The sequence below is a fragment of the Erigeron canadensis genome, chromosome 7, assembly GCF_010389155.1.
Source record: "Erigeron canadensis isolate Cc75 chromosome 7, C_canadensis_v1, whole genome shotgun sequence".
Lineage (NCBI taxonomy): Eukaryota > Viridiplantae > Streptophyta > Magnoliopsida > Asterales > Asteraceae > Erigeron > Erigeron canadensis.
In genome coordinates, this window is record NC_057767.1 from 6,342,979 (window position 1) to 6,365,464 (window position 22,486).

The window sequence follows — 22,486 nt, forward strand, 5'->3', positions numbered from 1 at the left end:
GTAGGTTGCATAGATGTTTAGTTATGTTTCTTTGTTTGTGTTCCTTGGTTGTTGTTTTTTTTTCTAATAATAATTGCTGGACGTGGTGAACTTTTTAATTATCTAGCATCTTACTAGTAACATAAAAAAAAAATTATTTGGTGGGCGTTCAAAGTATAAAAAGTCATATGGGTTAAAAGTTGCATATATATTGTTCAATGCATCATATACTTTTAAATCAATTTGTTAGAAGACCAATATAATTATTTTCTTATAAACAAAAGTGTAGTTTTTTATTTAATAAGAAAAACAAGGGAACCCTACCTGCTCTATAGAAAAAACAGCCTATTATGACCCATTACGGCATTACCCATCCTCCTCATTTTGTCACCCAATTAAGGTGGGAGCTTGCTTTGGAAAAGGTATGAGCAGTATTCTTGCTTGAGATTCACCAATAAGGTGAAGTCTTAAGGTGTAGTTTAGTTCACATAATGTTTTTTAAGGAATTGAAATTTGTTAAAGGAATTGGATATTAATGGAATTGGAATACTCCAGTGATCCTCTCCCTCGCCCTGTTGAACCAAATATTAATCTATCTCTTGTAATAATATTGATACGAATGAGACCCTAAGTTGCCCTGAACTCATATCAGACCAAGTAAGTTTAGATTCAACTCGGGGGATGATGATGTGTACCTCAATGGTATGTTGGGGATATGCAGTCAATAACGAACAAAACCGGATATTAAACAATCACTGAAGGCGCGATATGCTTTTAAATTGAATCAATTCGGTGGTTCACCCCAAATTATTTAACCGGATATAATCAGTGATTAAGAATTTTCTGTATGATTTGTGTTTGAGTATGTATATAAAACGAGAGATAATTCTCAGAGGTATTCGTTTTGTTGCAGAATATACGATCCAAGGCCCATAACTGCAGTTAAAATCCAAGTTTGCAAGATTGGCAAAATCTGCTCCTAGGACCCCGTTCCTTAGGGGTTCGCCCCTAAGATCATAATAAATTCATATAAGCGTGCACTCCGCACACCATACTTATATGATGTATTATTATGACTAAAATTACCAATTAACCCAATTACACTAAAATATCAAACATGGTATATTTTGGAAAGATGAGTGGTGATCCTATCAACCCAGGATTCACCTAATTACTTGAATGGTAGGACTGAAATGTGGGGGGCGTTTAAAGATCAGCTTACGATTTCGTTCAATCTGAGTCAACTTAGAAAAAGAGTCGGCTTGGGACACCCAATCTGGAACAGTCAATAACCAAGTCAACTCATGTGAATCTGATCCTATCTATTGCTTTCAATAACCAAGTAGCTGGAGTATTTGTTCTCTTTTCTTATTAGGTGTTTTTTTAAAAATATTGTCTAAAGTGGCTCATTCCTTTATTCTTGTATTCCGCTATAGATAGAGGTCGCTGCCATCATTTGTAAGAGATTAGAGTGTGTTTATGAAAAGTTTGATAAAGTTGATTGCTATTCATTTGAAAATCTTCTTTACCTTTATGGATTTGATCTTGGTGGTTTAGTTGATTCGGTTTTTGATATGGGTTTGGTCTAGACATGTTTAGGAGTCATACCTGGATAGTGATAACCCGGTTCAAAATTAATAAAACCCATCAGTGAAAACAGTTACAGATATGACCCTTTGTTTATGCATTCGTAATCTATTAATAATGTATCACTAATACTTGACAAACACCGACCAGAATTAAGATATCACAAAATCTAACATCTTTTCAGGTTATATGCTACAGAATGCTATACTCGTGACTACTCTTAATAGACATTATCTAGATAAAAGATGCTTAAGAATGCAGTAATCATGCCCCCACTTTGAGCAACAAATCAGTCGTTCAAACTCGCAGTAGAAAAAGGCGCAGATCACTCATATTGTATCCTCCAAGTTCATCACGCCCTAAAAGTGCCAGCCAATTTGAATTTAGAAAAAGGGAAAGAGGGGAATGAGGTTCTAACAATATTTGTATGTTTACAAAAGTTATTGAAAATGAGATGTGGCGATTCAGCCCATTTACTCATATATGTATCAATTTTTAATAAAGCTATTAAATTATTATTGTAATTAATAATAATGCAGCTTTTTTGGTCATAGTTAACAAATTACTCTTTTGTAGGATAACTTTTAAAGAATTACTCGTAATACAAAAGAATTAATGCGTCAGCCCTATGGTAACAACACTCTGTTGGAACATATTACCAACCCCACCCAACCACCCATTTCACCACCTACACTGGCAAATAAAGGTAGGTAGGTAGGTCAGTGAAAGGTAAGGAACAGCATTCTTCCCAACCAGTTCGTCAAAGGATGAATTAATTCACATGCCAGGAAGTGTTTACATTAGGCTTGTTAGAGAATCAACCTACCTTACCGACGTTTCTAATTCTACCCCAAAAACACTCGGTAAAGCTGCCAATAGATGATCACGCCTACTGTCAATGAACTTCTGCCGCAATTCCTCAAAGTTTCCTTCCATGATTGCTTTTCTAATTACGCAGAAAAACGACATATAGTGGTGTGTATTATGTCTGCAAGAATGAACCAAGTTTAGATATAATGGTTATTATAGTTTACAATAAATATATTGCAGGTGTTTGTTATTACATTTCAAGCAAAATCTGAGCCAGCATTTCATGTACATTGAGAAGATGATTGATGTATGCTTTTGTATGATTCTGGCATGTGTAACAGTTGCAGCCATCAACAATCCGCGTTGCATCTTTCCTGCGCCAGTATTTAGCAAGAACAAATGAAAAAAAAAACATTAATTACATGTGAGCATGTCATTTATTTATCAATTGGTGCAGTTACGATATGATTTATCTTAAATGATTCAAGTAAGCAACACAAGTACACAACATGAACGGCCCTGTTTTTTCAAATATTAATCTAATTCTCGTGATAGTATAGTTATGTAACCATATTTAATACATTAACTATTACCAAAAAACTTAGAAATGATGTGAGTCAACATAAGTGTGATAACTGATGACACACTCTGTATACCACCCATTTCTGACCTGTTATCCAGCGTACCCATTATGGCATCAATAACATTTTTTAATTGCAAGAGTATAAAAGAAGCTTCATACATTTTCAGCTAAAGATATCAAGGGAGATGAAAATTGTAGACCTTCAAATGCGAATGAGCATTAACATACAAAAGAGACTGTAATTCAATTTCTATAACTCAAGCCACGAAGATGTGCATTTTATACACTAAGCATATATTATCCTTTGGTGAACAGGAAGTCTGTGTGTTTTCAGTAGCGGTAGAAAAACAAGTGCGTCAGATAACAGCTAACTTTAACAGGTTGGAACATTTTAGGTCACTTTCTGTCAAAAGTCAAACATTTTCAATTTTTAATCAATTATTAGTTTCTTAAATATTATAGCAAATGGTATATTATTTAGCCATACACTTCATGTACTTTCAAGACATTTAACACCTTTCCGTTTAACGACTTTTCATCTGACCCAGAAGTGAGAAGACACATCTAAAATCGGCGCTTCATAAGTAAAGAGTTGAAATTGCCACGTCTAGTTTTAAGTCACATAAATGACCTCATTTTAATATGATAGGATCCACTGTTTTAAATAAACTTTACGGATCATACACAATATAAACAAATATATGATCACCATTACCTATAAATTGTTGCTTTAAGATTTATCTTTGTGTGGTCACCAGCCGAAGGCACATCTTTACACCGGCCATCAAGTGGGAAAATAAGTGCAAAGCCCCCAAGAGTCAGATGATAAATATACCTGCCAGAGAAATCTTATAGTTTTCAATCAACAAAAGAGGCTCAAGAGAACAAAATAAGTTATTGCATTTAACAAAAGCTGCTTACGCAGAGTCAAAGAGATCAATTCCCGCTGCAATGCCCTGTAATACCTCCTCTAGATCATTGGAAAAAAGATCTTCAGGTTAATAAACATGATTCAAGAAACATACCAAAAGATTCAACTCAACTTCTTTCTTAACCAAGATTGAATGACCCTTATAGATGAGAGGAAAAAAAAGGGTCACTTGCTAAAACCTTCAAAATTCAAAAATATTTTGATATCCAGAAGTCTGAGGAATTTCAAAAATTAGACCACAATACATTTTAAAAGCTACTACATATAAAAATTATACCTGGAAGTCCAAGGCCACAAACTTGGCGAGGCTTGTCCTTTGGTAAACAGCCCTACAACAAATCAGTAAATATCTCAGTATATATGTGTAAGACAAACATTTGGTATTACCAGGCATTGCAGATATTACCCCATCAGGTTAATTTTTAAAACTACAAATCTTTGTCTTTTACAAAAATTGTCCTCCCCATTATCAAATTAACTTAGTACAAGATGTAGTGATATATCCACAATATAGTTTGCCACATGACAATAACAAGGAGACTATAATTACCGTAACAGCATGGAGAAAAGTAGATCTTTCATCAATGCTATCTCCAAGCCCAAAGCCACCAATATAATAACCTGAAATACCACTTCACAGTATGAACTCAAGTACAGGATAAAATTGAAATGAAAAGAAATTGCATAACTATTAAAAATAAGATTACTTCAAGAAGGGGCTATGGAGAATAGAGTACGGGTGTATGACAAAGTAATCTTGGAAATATGCAGTTTGTGAAAAAAATATACACCATAGAGATTAAGAGTTATTCAAACGATCATCATAGCCAAATCAAAACTCAAAACACCAGCCATAGAACCAACAGAATAAAAATAAGTTAGATGTTGGAAGCATAATAAAACTGACCAGATACATTTCTTTTTGCTACCTCCTGAGCACAACGTTGGCGTTCTTCAACACTGCATCCTCCAACAATGGATCCAAAAAGAGCTCCATCTGTCTACATTCCGATAACTGTTACAAACTTCTTTTTTTGGGAAAGGAGGGGGACAATCAAGTGGTTTTGTGACTAGAGATATTCTTTGTTATCTTATAATAAGCAATTGAGCAAATAATGCAAGAAATGCAATTGTGAATCAGTCAATCAGATACTAGAAATTCAAGAATTCCAAGCCCTTCTTAAATCTATCATCAAATTGTAGTTTTCTATTCTTTGTTAGCTTATAATAATCAACTGACAGAATAATGCAAGAGACACAATTGTGAATCAGACAGTAGAAAATCTAAAACTCTTATTGAATCTATCATCAAATTGTGGTTTTCTATTATACATTTTCACTTAGAAAATAGCTACAGATTGTTCCCACTGCAAACATGAAATTATATATCATAAAAAGAGAGTGCATTCAGAACTTACCCAGAAAGGAAATGATGCAAGTTTTGGGACAAGGCAATAGAAGTACATTAAATATATAGCATAAAAATTGCACATAAATATTTACCAAAGAATACATTCAGTGTTAGAAACAGACTGTGGGTATATCTGATAAGTAATAAACATGGAAACAGCAGTAAAAATAAGCTAGATTACTTTCTTACATAGTCAATGAAAACAATATGGATAAATTAGTTCAATTACCGATTTTAGTGATATGCAATCATCAAGCCATCTAATTGTTCGATCAACAGAAGCTTTATTCCTCTTTTCATTAACCGAAGCAGGTACTTCATCAGCTAAACTGGCCCACAAGTCGGGCTTCATTGAAGTAATCATTTTCATGTACTCCATAGGTTTCACCTGTAACGAATCACATATCATAAGTATACTAGAAAGACGTATATGTCATGAATTATACATGTAATTCCTCTAAATGGGAGTGTTACCAAGAAACGACCAGACGCGGTCTCAAATGATGCTCCATGCTTGTTACTGCTATTAGCTTCTGGAAGGGATAAGATAGAATCCCGTGGCACGGCAACAAATCCGTAGTCATTCAGACCAAGAAGCTTGTGTATTCCTCCAATATTTGATATTGTCTTCGAGTTAGGACCCTCCATGCTGAAAGAAAATACGATAATAACCGAATCTACATAAGTACTGTACGTATTTTGAGAGATACAAAGTTAAGTTAACCCATCATTTCTACAGCTTTCTATATTGGGACACAGAAGACTGGAAGTTTGCAATTAATACTACAGTATATACCAAACACATTATTATTATTTGCCGTTAAATGTAACCAAACTCTTTTAATTTAACTTCCAAGAATCATCAATACAAGAGATGGTATTGTTTCAAGTCAGTTTTACATATGTGATTAATAATCTACTTTGGAATGACAGTTATACTAAAAACCAAACTAAGGATTTCAAACTCCAAATTATATATTTTTCTTGTACAATGTTTTTTTCTCCAAATTGTTAATGTACATATGCAAAAGTATTCCAGATTATAAATTACACTAGTAAGTAAGTAACTGCTCAGTGCCGCCTTCCGCGGGTTTTGAGCCTCAATACCTCGACGGTGTATGGGGGAGGTTAAGATGTAGGCAGACCTTACCTCTACCTAAGTAGAGAGGCTGATTCCAGTTTCTACCTAAATGGTAGAAAAGGCCCTCCAACCTTTGCATGGGATGAGTATCGAACCCATGACCATTTACCACAGATTGTTAATTACACTACTTTATGCAAATTGGCTACTATTTTTATGACAATAACCCTTATACTTTATAACATTATACATACAAAGAATATAATAAAACTGAAATAAATAAATAAATAAATGATAAGGGGGAGGGGGCTTACAAATGCAAAGGGCTAAACTGAAGAAGAGAAGAATGAGGAAGAGACGAAAGATGATCAGGTGATATAAAAGCAGGAAGCCCTTTTCTTGTTGTAAGTAATAGCCCTGGTGTCTCTATATCTATATCTATATCTGTATCTATATTTTTATTATTATTTGATGATTGTAAATGTAATTGAAGAAGGCCAACCCTGGCTCGGCTTCTTTTGCTACATGCCTGCACCATAAACTTCATCTTTTCTTTCTCCACTGCTGCTGCAAACATCGATTTTTTTGGTGGTTGTTTTTGCCGCCGCACACAAAATTTGGCGGTAGGTTTTACTTTTTGTTCTTTTTCAACCAAGGTTTAATCTATTTGTCTTGGAAAAAGAAAATAGAATCAAAGAAAGAAAAAAACTGAAGGTAATATTTGGTAAAGTGTTAAATGTTGATGGACTTAATGTAGAAATTTTTGGCTTTAGGTCTTGTTTGTTTGTTTGTTTAGAAATTAGAACACGACAACCAGTCAACCAGAGCATCTTATTCCGCATTTTAAGAAAGCTAAACAACACAAAATTACTATAAAATCCTTTTGATTTTGTTTTTTCTTGAGACTAGCTCATTGGTTAGGTATTAAATTTTGAAGAAATCCATTAAAATTTGAATCACCTGCCTTAGGATTGGAACTGATTGGTGACTTTCTACATATGTAAGAGTAGATGAATATAAGTGGAGGGTTTTGAGAGTCTTGAATTTCATTTCAGTCATGCATAATTCGAACTCCGTATATTGCCCAATTAGATGTGAGGGTGGTGTCTTCAATGCTAACCTAACTACTAACTCATTTTGTTTTATATGAAAGGAAAAGCATAATGTAAAAATTATATCTGTCTTTAGGCTTTTGCCAATAGACGCGTCAACAGGTCGTCGACCGAGGACCGTATTGGCGACCACCGGGTTCGGAAGCGACCCATAGTATTGCTACCTATGTTTCGAATGCAATAGGATTCTTTGCAACGGGCCGAGGTTAGAGATGCCATTAAGTTTTTTACGAAGCCGATTTCGATGGATTTTTCGATGAATGACATGAAGGCTCATATGGCGTATCGAAAATACTTGTAAGAAGAATTTAGGAGCAAGTTTTATGGGGAGGCGGATGACGAGGTCGAGGATGACGAAGACGAAAATGACAACTGAGTAGTTTTAATAATGTAGTTTTAAATTTAGTTGTAATGTTTTAATTTCTTTTAGTTTTTATTAATATAATGTTTTATTTTAAATAAAATTAAATTTTATTTATTTTTGGGTAAATGAAAAATAGAAATAAAAAATAAATTGATGAAGAGGTGGGGAAGATGTGTTATTGGTAGTGGGTATGAAAAGAGTGTTTTAGGAAAGAAAAATAAATATATAAAAGAAGGTAAAAAATAATTGAGGAAGAGCTCCTATTGGGAGGACATTATCATCATGTGACAAATACCATATTAATGCAAACTTACATCTATATACATCTTGTTTTTCTTAGGGTTTTTTAACGGCTATTCATACCTTTAAAATTTACACGATGGAAATTCTCGATTTTTGAAAACCCTAGTAAAAATAACAATTTATAAAGAGAAATTATATTAGTACTACAAATAATGATTTATTAACCATATTGTATAATTTTTATAATATATTATACAAGTCAGTAAAACACATATATGTATAATTTTTATAATATATTGTAAACACATATATGGTTAAAGTATAGTACAAATATCACTTTCCATTTATAAAACTCATGTATAAACCTTGTAATATCTTGGCATTGTATAGTATATATATTAAAAGGTATTTTTAGACTAAATTTATGATTTTCTACACTAATATTATAACTTAATCTAATAATCTATGGGAATAACCAATATGGTTTCCGGAGGTGTTTCCAAAGTAAAATCCTCATAATCTATTTAATTAAGTTTTATGTCATTTTCTCTATCTATTTGACTTTCTTAATCAGTGAAAAAACTACAAAGTCAACACCAACCAATACGAAAGCCCTGATAATTCCACTTCGTTGACATTTCAAAGAATCGCTGTTGCATTGAATTGCATGATTTCTTAATTAAGGTATATAGTAGCTCTTGTCGTTACTTCATTTTTACTTGATCATATGTTGATTTTTGTTGCTTTTTAGTATGGTAAATAATATATATTTGTTGATTAATTGTTTTTAAAGTGTAATCTGTTAGATTGTATAAAATGTCTACTGCTGTAGTTTGCCAAAGTTCCCATTGTTTTTGGTTTCTTTCTTGATTTATATATGTGTGTATGTATATATATATCATAAAATCTTGGATTAATTTACCGAACCAAATTGGTTTAGTATGTTGATATTTACTTTTGATAATATTCTTGGATCTTTTGATGACATCCGGTCAACTTCAACCCCGCTTTACATATGTATGTGCTATTTAATTTATCTTAATTGATGAAAGTACCTAATAACTTGATCAAAATGAAACCAAACCATTCTGTTTGTTTTTTTAACCATCAAGTATTCAGTCAATTAAGTGACTGAATAAATAAAAAATGATTAGGTTATTTTAATGTTTATTAAGTAAAAAATAAACAATTTTGATTGACTTAATACATGAAGTATATTTTATTAAGTCAATTAACTTAATTAAGTCATCAAACAAACAAGTTTTATGTTTCCGTGTTGTTCGAATTATTGTTTATTGATGTAGTTACTGATTGCATATTATCATTATCATGTAGACTCGAAGTTGAAACCATCATATATATTATCCTTACAAGTACAATACACTAGTGGATTAATTACATACATCAATGACATCTGCACCGTTGTATTCTAACTCTGCTCAAGCCTCTTCTTCTCGGTCATGGAAATACGATGTATTTATAAGTTTTAGAGGAGAAGATACCCGCAAAACCTTTGTAGATCATCTCCACTCTGCTCTTGTACAGAGACTAATTCGTGTTTACAAGGATGATGAAGCACTTCCCCGTGGTGATTCCATTGGTCCATCTTTGTTCAAGTCTATTGAAGAATCACAGATTGCTGTCATAGTATTCTCCAAAAATTATGCAGATTCTTCATGGTGTTTAGACGAACTTGTGCATGTTATGAAATGCAGGGAAGAGAGAGGGTTAACTGTTATGCCCATATTCTATGACGTGGATCCCTCGGAGCTGAGAAATCAGAAAAGAAAGTTTGGAAAAGCATTTGCCAAACAAGAGGTGAAGAACTTCATGAATGCAGATTCATGGAGAAAATCACTTATTGAAGCAAGTAACATTGCTGGATGGGAACCCAGGCACATTGCCAACGGGTAATTTTCTTTATTTTTTATTTAAAGTTTTTATATATGCTCGACAACCATCATTGTTAAGCTGTGAAGACTTGACTGGGTAGATCCATGAAGCCATATTTATAATAAAAAAACCTCATTATTTTGTATATACATATTAAATTTATATTTAAGTTAGTATATACTTAACTTCGACTAGAGTTGTGTAGCTAACTGAGCTCCTAATTAAACTCGGTCTATCCTCGCTCATTAGGGTATTGTTTTATGGTGTCACTTTCATAGATATATTAGTGGATGAATTTTCATGTCAAAAGTCTAATTTTATTTTCACGTTTATGATTAACCATTTTACTTACAACGTCAAACAGTATTCATGTTGTTTTGCATTAGTTATTTTGTATTAAAGATCATAAGCCGATAATGGTCATAACAATGCTGTTATATTCATTTATAATTCCTTTGTTGATTATTTTTGTGGGGTAAGCTATCACTTTGTGAAAGTCAGCTAAAGTCAGCTTACACTAATTATTCATATAAATCCAATCTGCAGGTATGAATCAAAAGCCATCAAAGAAATTGTTGATAAAATTCAAGATAAATTGGTTCCATTAGATTCAGATGTTGATGAAGAGCTTGTTGGAATGAGAGTTCGCTTGCAAGATTTGATATCACGGTTAGAAATTTGGTCGAGTGGGGTGCGCATGGTTGGGATATGGGGGATTGGAGGTAGTGGTAAGACCACTCTCTCGTTTTCTGTTTATGCAGAAATCTCTCGCCATTTTCAAGGTCATTGCTTTATTTCCAATATTCGTGAGCAAAGCAAACATGGTTTGAAAAACTTGCAACAGATATTTCTATCCACTGTTTTGAAAACAGAAGTAAAAGTGCAGAGTGTTGAAGAGGGAAAATTTATAATAAAGAGTAGGTTATGTAACAGTAAAGTATTAGTAGTTCTTGATGATGTTGATGATCTTGACCAGCTACAAGCATTGGCTGGATCACATAAATGGTTTGGTGTTGGGAGCCGAATAATAATCACAACGAGAGATGAACATGTGTTAACAGCTCACAGGGTAGACCACATCTCTCCTGTTAAATTATTATCCCTGGAAGAGGCTACCCTGCTACTCTATAAGCATGCGTATAATGAAATAGAGCCTCTGAAACATTACAAGACACTTTCATTACGTGTGTTGACTTATGCTGCTAGGCTCCCGTTAGCAATTAAAGTTTTAGGTTCTTTTTTATATGACAAAGACGAGAATGAGTGGATAAGTTCCCTTGACAAGTTAAAAGATTTCCCAAATATCAAGATCACGGATATACTCAGAATTAGTTATGATGGACTTGAACCCCTCCAGAAAGATTTATTCTTGGATATTGCATGTTTCTTCAGGGGTCACAGTGCAGATATCACACATAGGCCGATGGAGATACTTGACGCTTGTGGATTTCACCCTGTTATAGGGATAAAGGTGTTGCAACAAAGAGCTCTCATTTCTATTGTGGATGGCGAGTTTGACATGCATGATTTGGTTCAAGAAATGGGACACTACATTGTTAGGGGGGAGTATCCTAACAATCCTGATAAACATAGCAGAGTCTGGAAAGAAACAGAAATCGACAATATGCAACTTGGGGATGTAAAGGTAAAGGTTTTGACAGTTTTGTATGCTAGGCTTTTCAAATATGTAGTTATATACCATTAAAGGATAATTTCAACTTAACCAATAAGTTATATTTTTTTTTATTGTAGGACAATCAAATAACTGAAGCTGTAAATTACGATGGTCATTTATCATGCTTTGGTAAGATTATTTCTAACATGAAGAAACTAAGGTGGCTTAGTTACAATGACGATGCCGAAGTCTATGGCAACGACGATTCCGAAGACGATGGTGATGACGGTGCCGAAGACTATGGCGATGAAGTGCCTACTTTTTTGTCAAATGACTTGAGGTATTTTTATTGGGGAAAGTATCCAGCAAGTCCATTCCCTGAGAGTTTCCAACCACTGAAGCTTGTCGTTTTAAGAATGAATGAAAGCTTGCAGAAAGAACTTTGGAATGGTTATAAGGTAATCCATTTATTTCATTGATGCTGAGGGACTAATATACATCCTATCTTTCTCATTAATGCACAAATTTACAACCTTAACAGGTTTTGACCAGATTGACTATGAACGCAATTACAGAATTTACATTGTTCAAAAGTTTTTTTCTGTTTCTTAATAAGATTGGTTTAATTCTAAGATATAAATTTTACATAGCAACTCACCTATTTGTCCACAATGGGAGTTGAAGCCACATCCTTTTTGGTTGATGGGCCAACTCAAATACGAGTATCACTTATTACATGGTGGGTCAAATGTTTTTCTTCATTATGCCATTTCTCTATATAATACTATTGGTTTTAACTAACATACAAATATGAATCTAATTTGTACACATTTTTATGCATTAGCATCTACCGCATCTGAAAGTGCTTGAACTCGGATATTTGAAGTACCTACTCTGTACACCAGATTTTGGTGGACTTCCATGTCTTCAAAAACTGGAACTCGAGTATTGCCCTGATTTAAAGGAGATTCACCCATCACTTGGAAATCATAGAAGTCTTGAAAATGTAAGGATTATATCGTGTTACAAGCTTAGAATCTTCCCAACAATTGTCCGGATGGAAAAACTTAACACCCTTGAGATATTGTATTGCCATACCATGATCGAATTGCCGGAGATCCAAGCTAACATGGACAAGTTGGTAAAGTTGAATTTGAAAAGGTCTACCATTGAGCTTCTGGACTCATCGACTGGAGAACGTTATAATAAAGTTGAGCCAGTGTTCTATCGGTTGACAAATATTGTACGAAAGTTAAGTTTCAGGAGTTTACGAAAGTTGAATCTCAGTGGCTGGGGTTTGAAAGACCGAAAAATTCCCTCGGATATTGGTGCGTTATCCAACTTAGAAGAGCTCGACCTTAGTTGGAATGAGTTTTCACGATTATATTTCAGCCTCTCCCGTTTAACTCAACTCAGACGCCTCTGTCTGAATTGGTGCAAAAAACTTGTAGAATTGCCAAAGCTCCCATCAAGTGTAGCTTTTCTGGAAGCAGACTATTGTTACTCCCTGACATCCATTGGAAATAGTCACAGAAATTGTAAAAAGTTATATGAAGTGTCACTTGTGGGAGGAGGTGATATAATTGATGGCAGGAGATTACTACAATCCATGCTCCAGGTAAGCTTTATGTAGTAGTCATTAGTATGTGGTAATTATATTTATAAGTTTAAAGTAATAAATTTATGTTTATTAATTAGGGAAGTGATATTAAAAATCACTGGATGATTCTCCAACTCGGAGGTCTTGAAATTCCAAAGAGGTTTTTATCCTCTCTTGTTAGTGGGAAGACATGTGCATTACAACTTCCGGAAAACTGGCGCAATGACTTTTCTGGATTCTTAATGTGTGCTGCTTGTACAAAAGATTTAATGCCACAGAAAGAAATGGTGATAAGAATGGAGCAGGTGATGAGCGGTGGGTTGGGTATGGATTCTCGATGTGATGCCGAGGCTTGGAAGGAAAGTCCTGATGATAGAAGAACATGGGTGGGGTATGTTTCTTTTGATCTATTGAAACATACTTCATGGTGGGATGAAACACATAACGCTCTTTCTTTTTCTCTTCCGGAATTCTACAACCTATGTAGAGGGTTTGGAGTCGGACTCGTTCCCAAGAAATCTGGAATTGCTTCAGCAGAAACATCAACATGTTCTTCTGCCGCCTTTTCTAACTATTCACCTAACCTTAGGATTTCACATAAATCGGCTTCTGCATTAACAATTTTCTTTAATTACGGAAGGTACCATTAGTAAGGTTCAGGGAGTACATACAGAAACTTGTAAATAACTGAGACAAAAGTCAGATTTCAGTGGTTTTGTAAGCTTTGGAATTTTGAAGTCTGCGTGCCAATTTGACGGTGTCTGTTATACAATATTGATATGTTTTCCCAAAGGAAAAGAAAATTCAAAGTAGATGTCGAAGACCAGTATGAACGCCTTGTGATTGATTACATTTGACACATTTCCGTTAGTGCTTGCTCTTAAGTTCTCTTTAATTATCTAATTTCATACAGATACTAACAATTTGAAGATGATTAAATTAGGTTGCAGGAATTTTTTGTAAGTACTTGGTGTCATTACTTAGCTTTTACTTTTTATTACGGGTTAAATGCAAATTTCGTCCCTGTGGTTTTCCGGAAAAATGGCTTTTCGTCCCTCTGTTAGTTTTTGAGTTTTTTTCATCCCTATAGTCTTACTTCCGTTAAAAACCATTCGTCCTTGTCGTTAAGTCCCCTTACTTGAGGGGTATTTTTGTCCTTTTACCCACCTGCAACTTTTGTTCATCTTCTCCATATATAGTTCTTCAAACCTCAAATTCTCAAACAAAACAAACCCCAAAACAAAACAAAAAAACCTAGCATTTAATCATCATCAAATTCCCAGTCTTTCAACCCATGTTTACATCTTTAAAATAAAATAGGTATACAATCTAACTCTCCTATCTCATAATTTCCATAAACTAATTTTACCTAAATTTCATTTAGCAATCCGTAAACACTAAAAGATCCATCACAAAATTTAATTACTTCAAAAATCTTGTGGTAATAACTAATAACTATTATTCATTTAAAATAAGTATAACAATAATAATACTAGCCTTCCAAACCTTAGCACATAGTGGTGGTGGCTTGTGATTTACTGTCAACACTCAAAAGAAAAATAAAAAAATTGATTTTGAAGCATGGTTCCAATCCCATCTAAGATGTGATTGATAATTGTTTTGTTAGTGAAATTTAGGGTTCATAAGTAATATGATTTTGGGGTTGTAGCAATCAAGATATCTTTAAATCTAGATCTCGTGACTGTGGTGGTTGTTTGGGTTGAGTGCTGCGAAGGTGGTGGTGTTTTGCGGGTGGATGGCCGTCACGATGGTGGCGGGCTGTGGCACAGGTGTTAAAAAGTGGCAGGTTGTTACGGTTTTGTTAGATCAGAAACACATTTTTCATATATGTATGTTTGTGTATAACGGTATATATAGGCTATATGTAACACCCCGACTAAGGCGAAAATACAAAATGTCACAAAACGACATGGTACAAAAGATTTAAACATTAAACATCAACATAAAGTCTTAAACACCATTCAAATTCAAAAAATTACATAGTTAAAGTTGACGTTCAAAAACCATTACATAACCAAATTCATATCCAAAAGAACAAATGTTTGCATTACAATTGTTAAGCAAATAGTCAACAAGCATCCAAAAGAGGGGTCATGCTACGAGCTTACTGCTCTAATCCTGAAAAGCATGAAGATAAAGTGTCAACTACAAGAGTTGAGCGAGTTCATAGGTTAATACTGAAAACACATTTATATTCCATTAATGTTCAAGAAAAATAATATGTCATAAAACTTCCAAGAGTTCCATCATAAGATCCATACCCAAACCGTATGTTCAAACCATTATATCCATCCATAATTATAATCGATATCATTTAGCCAAATGCGTAATTTGATGAGTTCATGCTTGAGCCACTACTAAGACCATTTTACGTCCAAAATAATAATAATAATAATGATGGCTTGTCCCATAAAAATGATAATAGAAGCACATGTTGTCAATCATGTGTGATAATAATAATAAAGGGATCGTGTCATGGAGACGACCAATAATATATATAGTAGATTAGAGCACCCCATGACCGACACCGTTGAAGGCGGCCACGTAGACGGCCAAACAACCTGTCGCCACTGATGTAAGTGAAGGGACGAATCCTAGTTGCGCAACCCTCTAACTACATGCCTCAATGAGTTAATAGTAGTGTACAGGGGGCTACCGTTTGACAGTACTCAAGCTCATCATATAACATCTATCACATTGAACATACAATTATCCCATATCATAACAATCTTTCAAAGAATCATTTCATATAAGAAAAAATTTTTATTTATCATGTTTTTTCACCCCGAAAGTAAAACACATCTAAGAGTTTGAAAGGGGGCTATGACTCACTTGTTTCGAGAGTGTTAAGGGCTGATCAAAAGCAAGTTCTCCTCCTAGTTGTGTTGCTCCCCAAGCAAGCCTAAACCATAATATGTATATATATATACACAACGTAAGTGTGTGTAACATGAACTAGTAAGCTAGATCATGAGATGTATACTAGTAGACTTGCCCATCTTAGATTGTTATTAGATTATGGAATTTAAGTGTATTATATTGCTCACATTATATTTGGTTAAGAGGATATTGGTGGAGAAGGTCATTTCTCATTATACGTTTTTATACGTTCATTGAAATTTTCGGTAGTTTGGCTTTGATTTATATGATTTTCATTGTATACTTTCCTAAGTTATGCTTTTTGACTTTAATACTTGGTATTATGAATATTTGAAAATATTTTCTGATTTATAGTCATTTATTTAGTTTAATATTATTTAATAAATTATTTACTCATTTTATTGATTTAATAATCAAATAATTCCTTGTAATTACTTTTAAGCACCAAAGTTGCTTTTAAAATTCATAAATAATTATATTTGGATTATATTTTGATTTTTATGCTTTTTATATTATAAAGATTTATATATTTATTAGTATAAGATTTTGATTAATTTAATAATAGTGATTTTTATCACTTATTTGCCTTTGATAATCTCCACACTTGTTACTTGACTTATGATAATTATTTTCCAGAGGTTTTTAGTCACTTTCATTATTGGTTATGAAGATTTAACCAAATTCATGATTTACAATATTTATTTATTAATTTACGTCTTTTAATTACCATTTAAACTCATTAAATCATGAAAATACTTAGAAATCACCACACAATCTTTTGACCAAAAATCCCAGGCCTTTTAGGCAACTTTTATCAAGGTGATTTCATATCAATTCAACTTCTCTTGTGTATTGCTTATTTTGAGGACTTTAAACTTAAAAATCGTTTACTGAAATAGTGATTTTAGCCTCATTTCTTAAGCAATTAAAGTGCTTCAAAATGGATTTTCATACTTTCTTCAATATTTACAGAAAGTTAATCATATTTTAGTGTTCCAAGTCGTGATGGTGGTGATGATGTGATATGTGCAAATTAGAGCTTTCGGTTAGTGATTATTGACCCGAAAAGACGATTTTTGAGCTTATTATTGCCATGAACCATACAAGTTGAGTTTTATAATGTTTATATCACTTTTTCACAGTAACTTTGTGATATTTTGATGATTCTTTGAATATGGTGCATGTGTGTGCTAAAAATGCATTTTTGCATTGATTTCGGTTTGTTATTTCTAGCTTATTTTAACATGTTTATTCCAAGTTTCATATCTTTGATATTTCATCAATTTTTTTTCCAGAATATTATCATCAAGATTATCATATTTTTTACTTGTAACAAGTCCTTATCAATCTCATAATCCAACAAAAGATCCAACTTTCTTAAATATAGCATGCATGTAATCATCTCATCATTTTCACAACAAATTTTTATCATCTTTAATCCATAAATATAAAAAAAAATATTTTTAATGAAAAATTCCAGAAATATGTTCATCAAAGTATGCAAAAATATATCCATCTTTCAAAGGAAAAATCACTTTAAAGGCTACTTAATCTACAACAACACTTTTGGGTCTTAACTTCTTGAATCCTTGAACCTTTCTCCAAGATTTCGACATGCATGAACATGAGGAGAAAGACTCTATCAACTTACCCTCATCAAGTGTGTTTTTCAAAGAAGAAGAAGAAGAAAATATAATCTTTTGATAAAACCTTTGATTATATACAAAAATAGTAAAGAGATGAAGATATATACCCTTGAAGGACTCGGATTTGATGGTGAAAAAGTGCAGAAAATTCGTGACCCTCGACGCTCCAAATAACCCTTAATCTATGCTTAAAATAACCCTTAATCCTTAGCTTACTATAACCCTTGCTTAATCTAATCTAACCCTTATTGTTAATATATGTTTAGATTGATTTTTGCTCCCTTTTTCTTGCTTTCTCTTGGCCGAAAATTTTAAAAAAAATGGTGGAGTAGGAGAGTTTTTGAGAGAGAAAATGTGTTGGGAGAAAATAAAAGGATTAGTGTGTGTGAAAAATGGTGTAAGGAGATTATGTGTTGGGAGTGTAAAGACTAGTTGATTGTTGATTGGTGGAGTTGTATGGGAGAAAGGGAGGGGCCGGTTATTGGTGAGGGAAATGAGGGGTTTTTGGGTTTGAATTTTGTATTTTCAAGTGTAGGTGTGTATGTACAATATAGGTGGGTGTAAGTACATGTACCTGATGCTCTAGTTGTGGTACAAATTTGCATGGTTTATATATATATATATATATATATATATATATATTTATAACCGTATGTGTATGTATGTATGTATGCATATATTTGGTGTTTTAATTTGCTACTACACTCATTGTTTATTTTCTTGCATTTATATTAGACATGTACATATATACTTATTATTATTCAAACATTTTTATGTACTTGAGGATTTATAAATATTTTTAAGATGCTCATGATATTTTCATGACCAAATATAATTTAATTGGCTTGATGATTAAATTGTTGAACATTTATAAGTATTTTTTATTGTTATCTCAACTTGTGAGACTTACATTATTATTTATATAACTTGATTGATCACCAACAAAATATTTGTTCAATGGTATTTCATTGGATTAAATATAGAAATAACAATAGCTTTAGATTGCTAATTTAGGGGCATTATCTACTAGCTTACAGTATAACTATGGCTTGCGGGGTCATAGACAACATAACTAGCACATATATATATAATATTAAAAAGAAGGGTTGTTACATTATATATATGTATGTATGTATGATGATTACATGTTAGTTTTTTTAGTTGTTTTTGTTTTGTTTGAGATTTGGAGTTTTTCTTTTTAGTTTATGAGATTTGGAGTTTGTAGACTTATAAATGGAGAAGGGGAACAAAAGTTGTAGATGGGTAAAAAGACAAAACTACCCCTCACGTGGGGGTAATTAACGACAGGGACCAATGGATTTTAACAGAAGTCAGACCACAGGGATAAAAAAAAGTTTAAAACTAAAGGAGGGATGAAAAGCCGTTTTTTGAAAAACCACAAGGACGAAATTAGCATTTAACCCTTTTATTACTTATGATTCATAAAACACACAACACAAACTCTAAAATGAGTAACTATGTGTACTTATATGATTCATAAAACTACCTTAAAAAGATACTCATCAACATAGGGATGAGTATAACAAAACTTTAAATATTAATTCAGTAATTTTCAGGCTATTTTACCGTTACTGGTGAAACTCGGATATTGTTACCTAAGTACGTACTCTCAAAATAAAAATAAAAAAGAGTCCAAATTGAGGATTAATTGTTGCATAACAAGTTACCCTATATACCTTTGACAATACATATAAACCACCTTTTTCTTTCGTTTTATTTCTATCATTATGTGTTTATAACGCTGTTACAGTGTTACCAATTGGTAATTTACAATTTTAGGAGACTGAGGTTCAAATCTTGTCCTCGACATATCCTTAGGGTGGTCAGAGAAATGGTGTCCTCAACATATCCTTAGGGTGGTCAGAGAAATGGTTGAAACTGACTACAGACAAAGCCTAGTTACATCGCTAAATTGAGCCAAAAATGAGTTGTCATCTCAGGGTTACCTTTAACAAAAGGAAACCTTTCTTTTCAAAAATAATTTAAATCATCAAGATCTTTTACAAAAAAGTTGAAAATACATAAGTGTAAAAACTGATAAAACACATTAAAAACCACCTCTTTCCTAATCTGTTATCCAACCCACCCATACGGCCACATATACATTTTGTTAGCGAGACTAGATCAACATGCTTCATACATTAAAGAATAACGAAAACTGTACCCGCGCGTTGCGGCGACCGTGGAGATGGTGGAGGTGATAGGTCATAGAGTGTGATCCGTCATAGGAGGTAATAAGTCATAGAATGTGATAGCCAAATGCCTTAGCCGTACGGGCTCCGCTCTCGGATTTAAAAATTCATCGAAAGTATATCGAATGACATCTCTAATAAAAGAGCATGAAATTTTAAGAACACCCATATAACTTTTATGACTTATCGGTGTACGGTTTTTGAAATAGAAGATTTTGAATGAATTAGAAAAATTAAATGATTTATGAAGGAGAGAGAAAAAAGATGATTGGTTGAGATTTGAGGAGAGAAAAAATGTATTATAGTTATTTTAGATAAATATAAAATAGATAGAAGAGACATTTTGGAAAAGTACTTAAAATCAATATTGAAAATTTCAAGTTTAATATTGAAAATGTAGGAAAAATCTGCTTTATAATTTAGTATAGATATAAATATAGATATAGATCAAAGGAGTTGATTTGTAGACCAACACAAGCCAGCCGCAATCCCTAACTTTACAGGTTGAAACAGTTGAAAGTGAATTGAGTTACACTGTTATACTATACTTCCTTTTGTCAAAAGTCAAAACCTTTTCTTTCTTATTGATTACTATATTAATTTGTCAAACAAAAGTTTCAAACTTATACTGTTTTACTATACTTCCTGGATAGTATGATGTAGGACGTTTTAGGCATCGAAAGTACACTCGTCGTGACTTTCAAGACATTTGACCCATTTCCGTTCAACCACTTTTTATCCGCCCGATAGAGATAAGTCACATCCAAAAGCGGACTTTTATAAGTTTACGAGATGAAATTGCCACGTTAAGTTTTGAGTCATATAGATAACCTTACTTTAATATGCTAAGGTTCACTGTTTTAAAGTCAAACTTACACACCATTCACTAAATAAACAAACATATAACCATCACCTGTAAACCATTGCTTAAAATCTATCTGCGTATCGTCACTAGCCATTGCAATTAGCAAAGGGTCGAACACATGCTTACAATGGCCATCAAGTGGGAAGATAAGTGAAAAGCCCCCAAGGGTCAAACGATAAATATCTCTGCCAAAACAATTATGATACTTTTCAATCAACAATAGGACACCAAGAAGACAAAAACTTGTTAGCATTGAAAAAAAGCTGTGTACATTGAGTCAAATAGATCAATTCCAGCTGCAATACCTCTGTACTACGGATCATTGGAAGAAATATTATCAGCTTGATAAATAAACTTTTAATAAAATATTGGCTATCAAAAACAATACTTTGATTTTTTGAAGCCCACCTCAACAAACTTGGCTAAGTTTTTCCTTCATAAACAGTCCTACAACAAACCATTATCTCTCAGTAAGTGCTAGTAAACCATCATAAAGAATGAAGAAACCGAGTACATAAAGTTGAAAATATATCGTATTTCCTCCTCGTATGATAAATATATTGAAAATTAAAATTACAAATGTTTGTCTTTCTATTTTCCATGCCATACGATCCAAATAGTAAAAGCTAGAGCGATTATGGACAACCAAAACATTTAATCACCAAAGTATGAAATATTTGACGTCCTCACACAATGAGCATATATCCTCTACTAAGGTTGGGGAACTCGTGACTCGGACTCGACTCGGCGAGGGGGGGAGTCAGGAGTTTTTGGAGAATCGGACTCGACTCTGGGAGAACTCGGATTGAAATTTTATATGGAAACATAAGTAATTTTGAAATTATATATAATAAAACTTTAAAAATATATTCCAAACTTAAAATTTAAACATAATTGTTTAAAAACATTAATATAATAATTCAAACTTGAAAAGTAAACGTTAGATTAGTTGATGCATTCACGCTTCATCATCATTTTGTCTGTATCAAAGTTGGATAACTCGTGATTCGGACTCGACTCGACTCGACGAGGTGGGGAGTCAAGAGTTTATTTTCAGTACTCGGTTGACTTGGGGGAGTTTTACAACCTTATCCTCTACCAGTGTTAAATATATTGCAAAATGTCAGTTAATAAAATCTTTTAACAAAAATGTATAAAAAACCTAGTGTGCAACAAGTTTGAAAATTAATGTTTATCAATGTAATTTTAATCCTAAAATATTAAGATTATTTAAGATTAAGAAGATAAGATGGTTGTTAAGATATGAACGATTGGTGTATGATTGTCGTTGTCATTATTAAAGTGATTACTTTATATCGTATTAATTAATTAAGTTTTACTTGGAATATTATAATAAACACATTTCTTATTAGAAGATTGTTCAAAGCTAAAATTTGAAGTATCTCTACTCTCTTATAAAAGAAACTAGTATAATTTGAGCCCCGCATTGTAGGGCCTCAATTTTAGAGTATTCGTGTTAAACCTTCAACGGTCTAATTAAAAATCATTCGGTCATGGATAAGTTTGTTTCATATACATATTTATTTAATGGCATAACCACATTAATTAGCTCGCATATGTTGTGGAGTGTTAATTATTGTAATTATATGTTGTTATTTAAGATGTGTCGCTATATATGTTAGCTTAAACTT

General features: G+C 33.0%; 2 protein-coding genes across 2 annotated transcripts; one reads left to right on the forward strand and one right to left on the reverse strand.

Annotated features, from left to right (window-relative positions):
* Positions 1-1,595: 1,595 nt before the first annotated feature.
* On the reverse strand, positions 1,596-6,993 carry LOC122606702 (queuine tRNA-ribosyltransferase accessory subunit 2-like). The gene is made up of 11 exons (XM_043779555.1): positions 6,697-6,993; positions 5,776-5,950; positions 5,531-5,689; positions 4,798-4,891; positions 4,441-4,511; positions 4,168-4,219; positions 3,881-3,929; positions 3,675-3,794; positions 2,631-2,750; positions 2,393-2,554; positions 1,596-1,925 (listed from the first exon to the last, which is right to left on the reverse strand). The coding sequence occupies exons 1-11, from the start codon at positions 6,957-6,959 to the stop codon at positions 1,919-1,921; spliced, it is 1,272 nt and encodes a 423-aa protein (XP_043635490.1). The 5' UTR covers positions 6,960-6,993; the 3' UTR covers positions 1,596-1,918.
* A 2,512-nt stretch (positions 6,994-9,505) lies between these two features.
* LOC122608853 (disease resistance protein RUN1-like) lies at positions 9,506-13,859 on the forward strand. Its single transcript, XM_043781929.1, has 5 exons — positions 9,506-10,011; positions 10,541-11,639; positions 11,747-12,067; positions 12,454-13,227; positions 13,308-13,859. Exons 1-5 carry the CDS (start codon positions 9,509-9,511, stop codon positions 13,857-13,859), a joined length of 3,249 nt encoding a protein of 1,082 aa, XP_043637864.1. The 5' UTR covers positions 9,506-9,508.
* Positions 13,860-22,486: the final 8,627 nt, after the last annotated feature.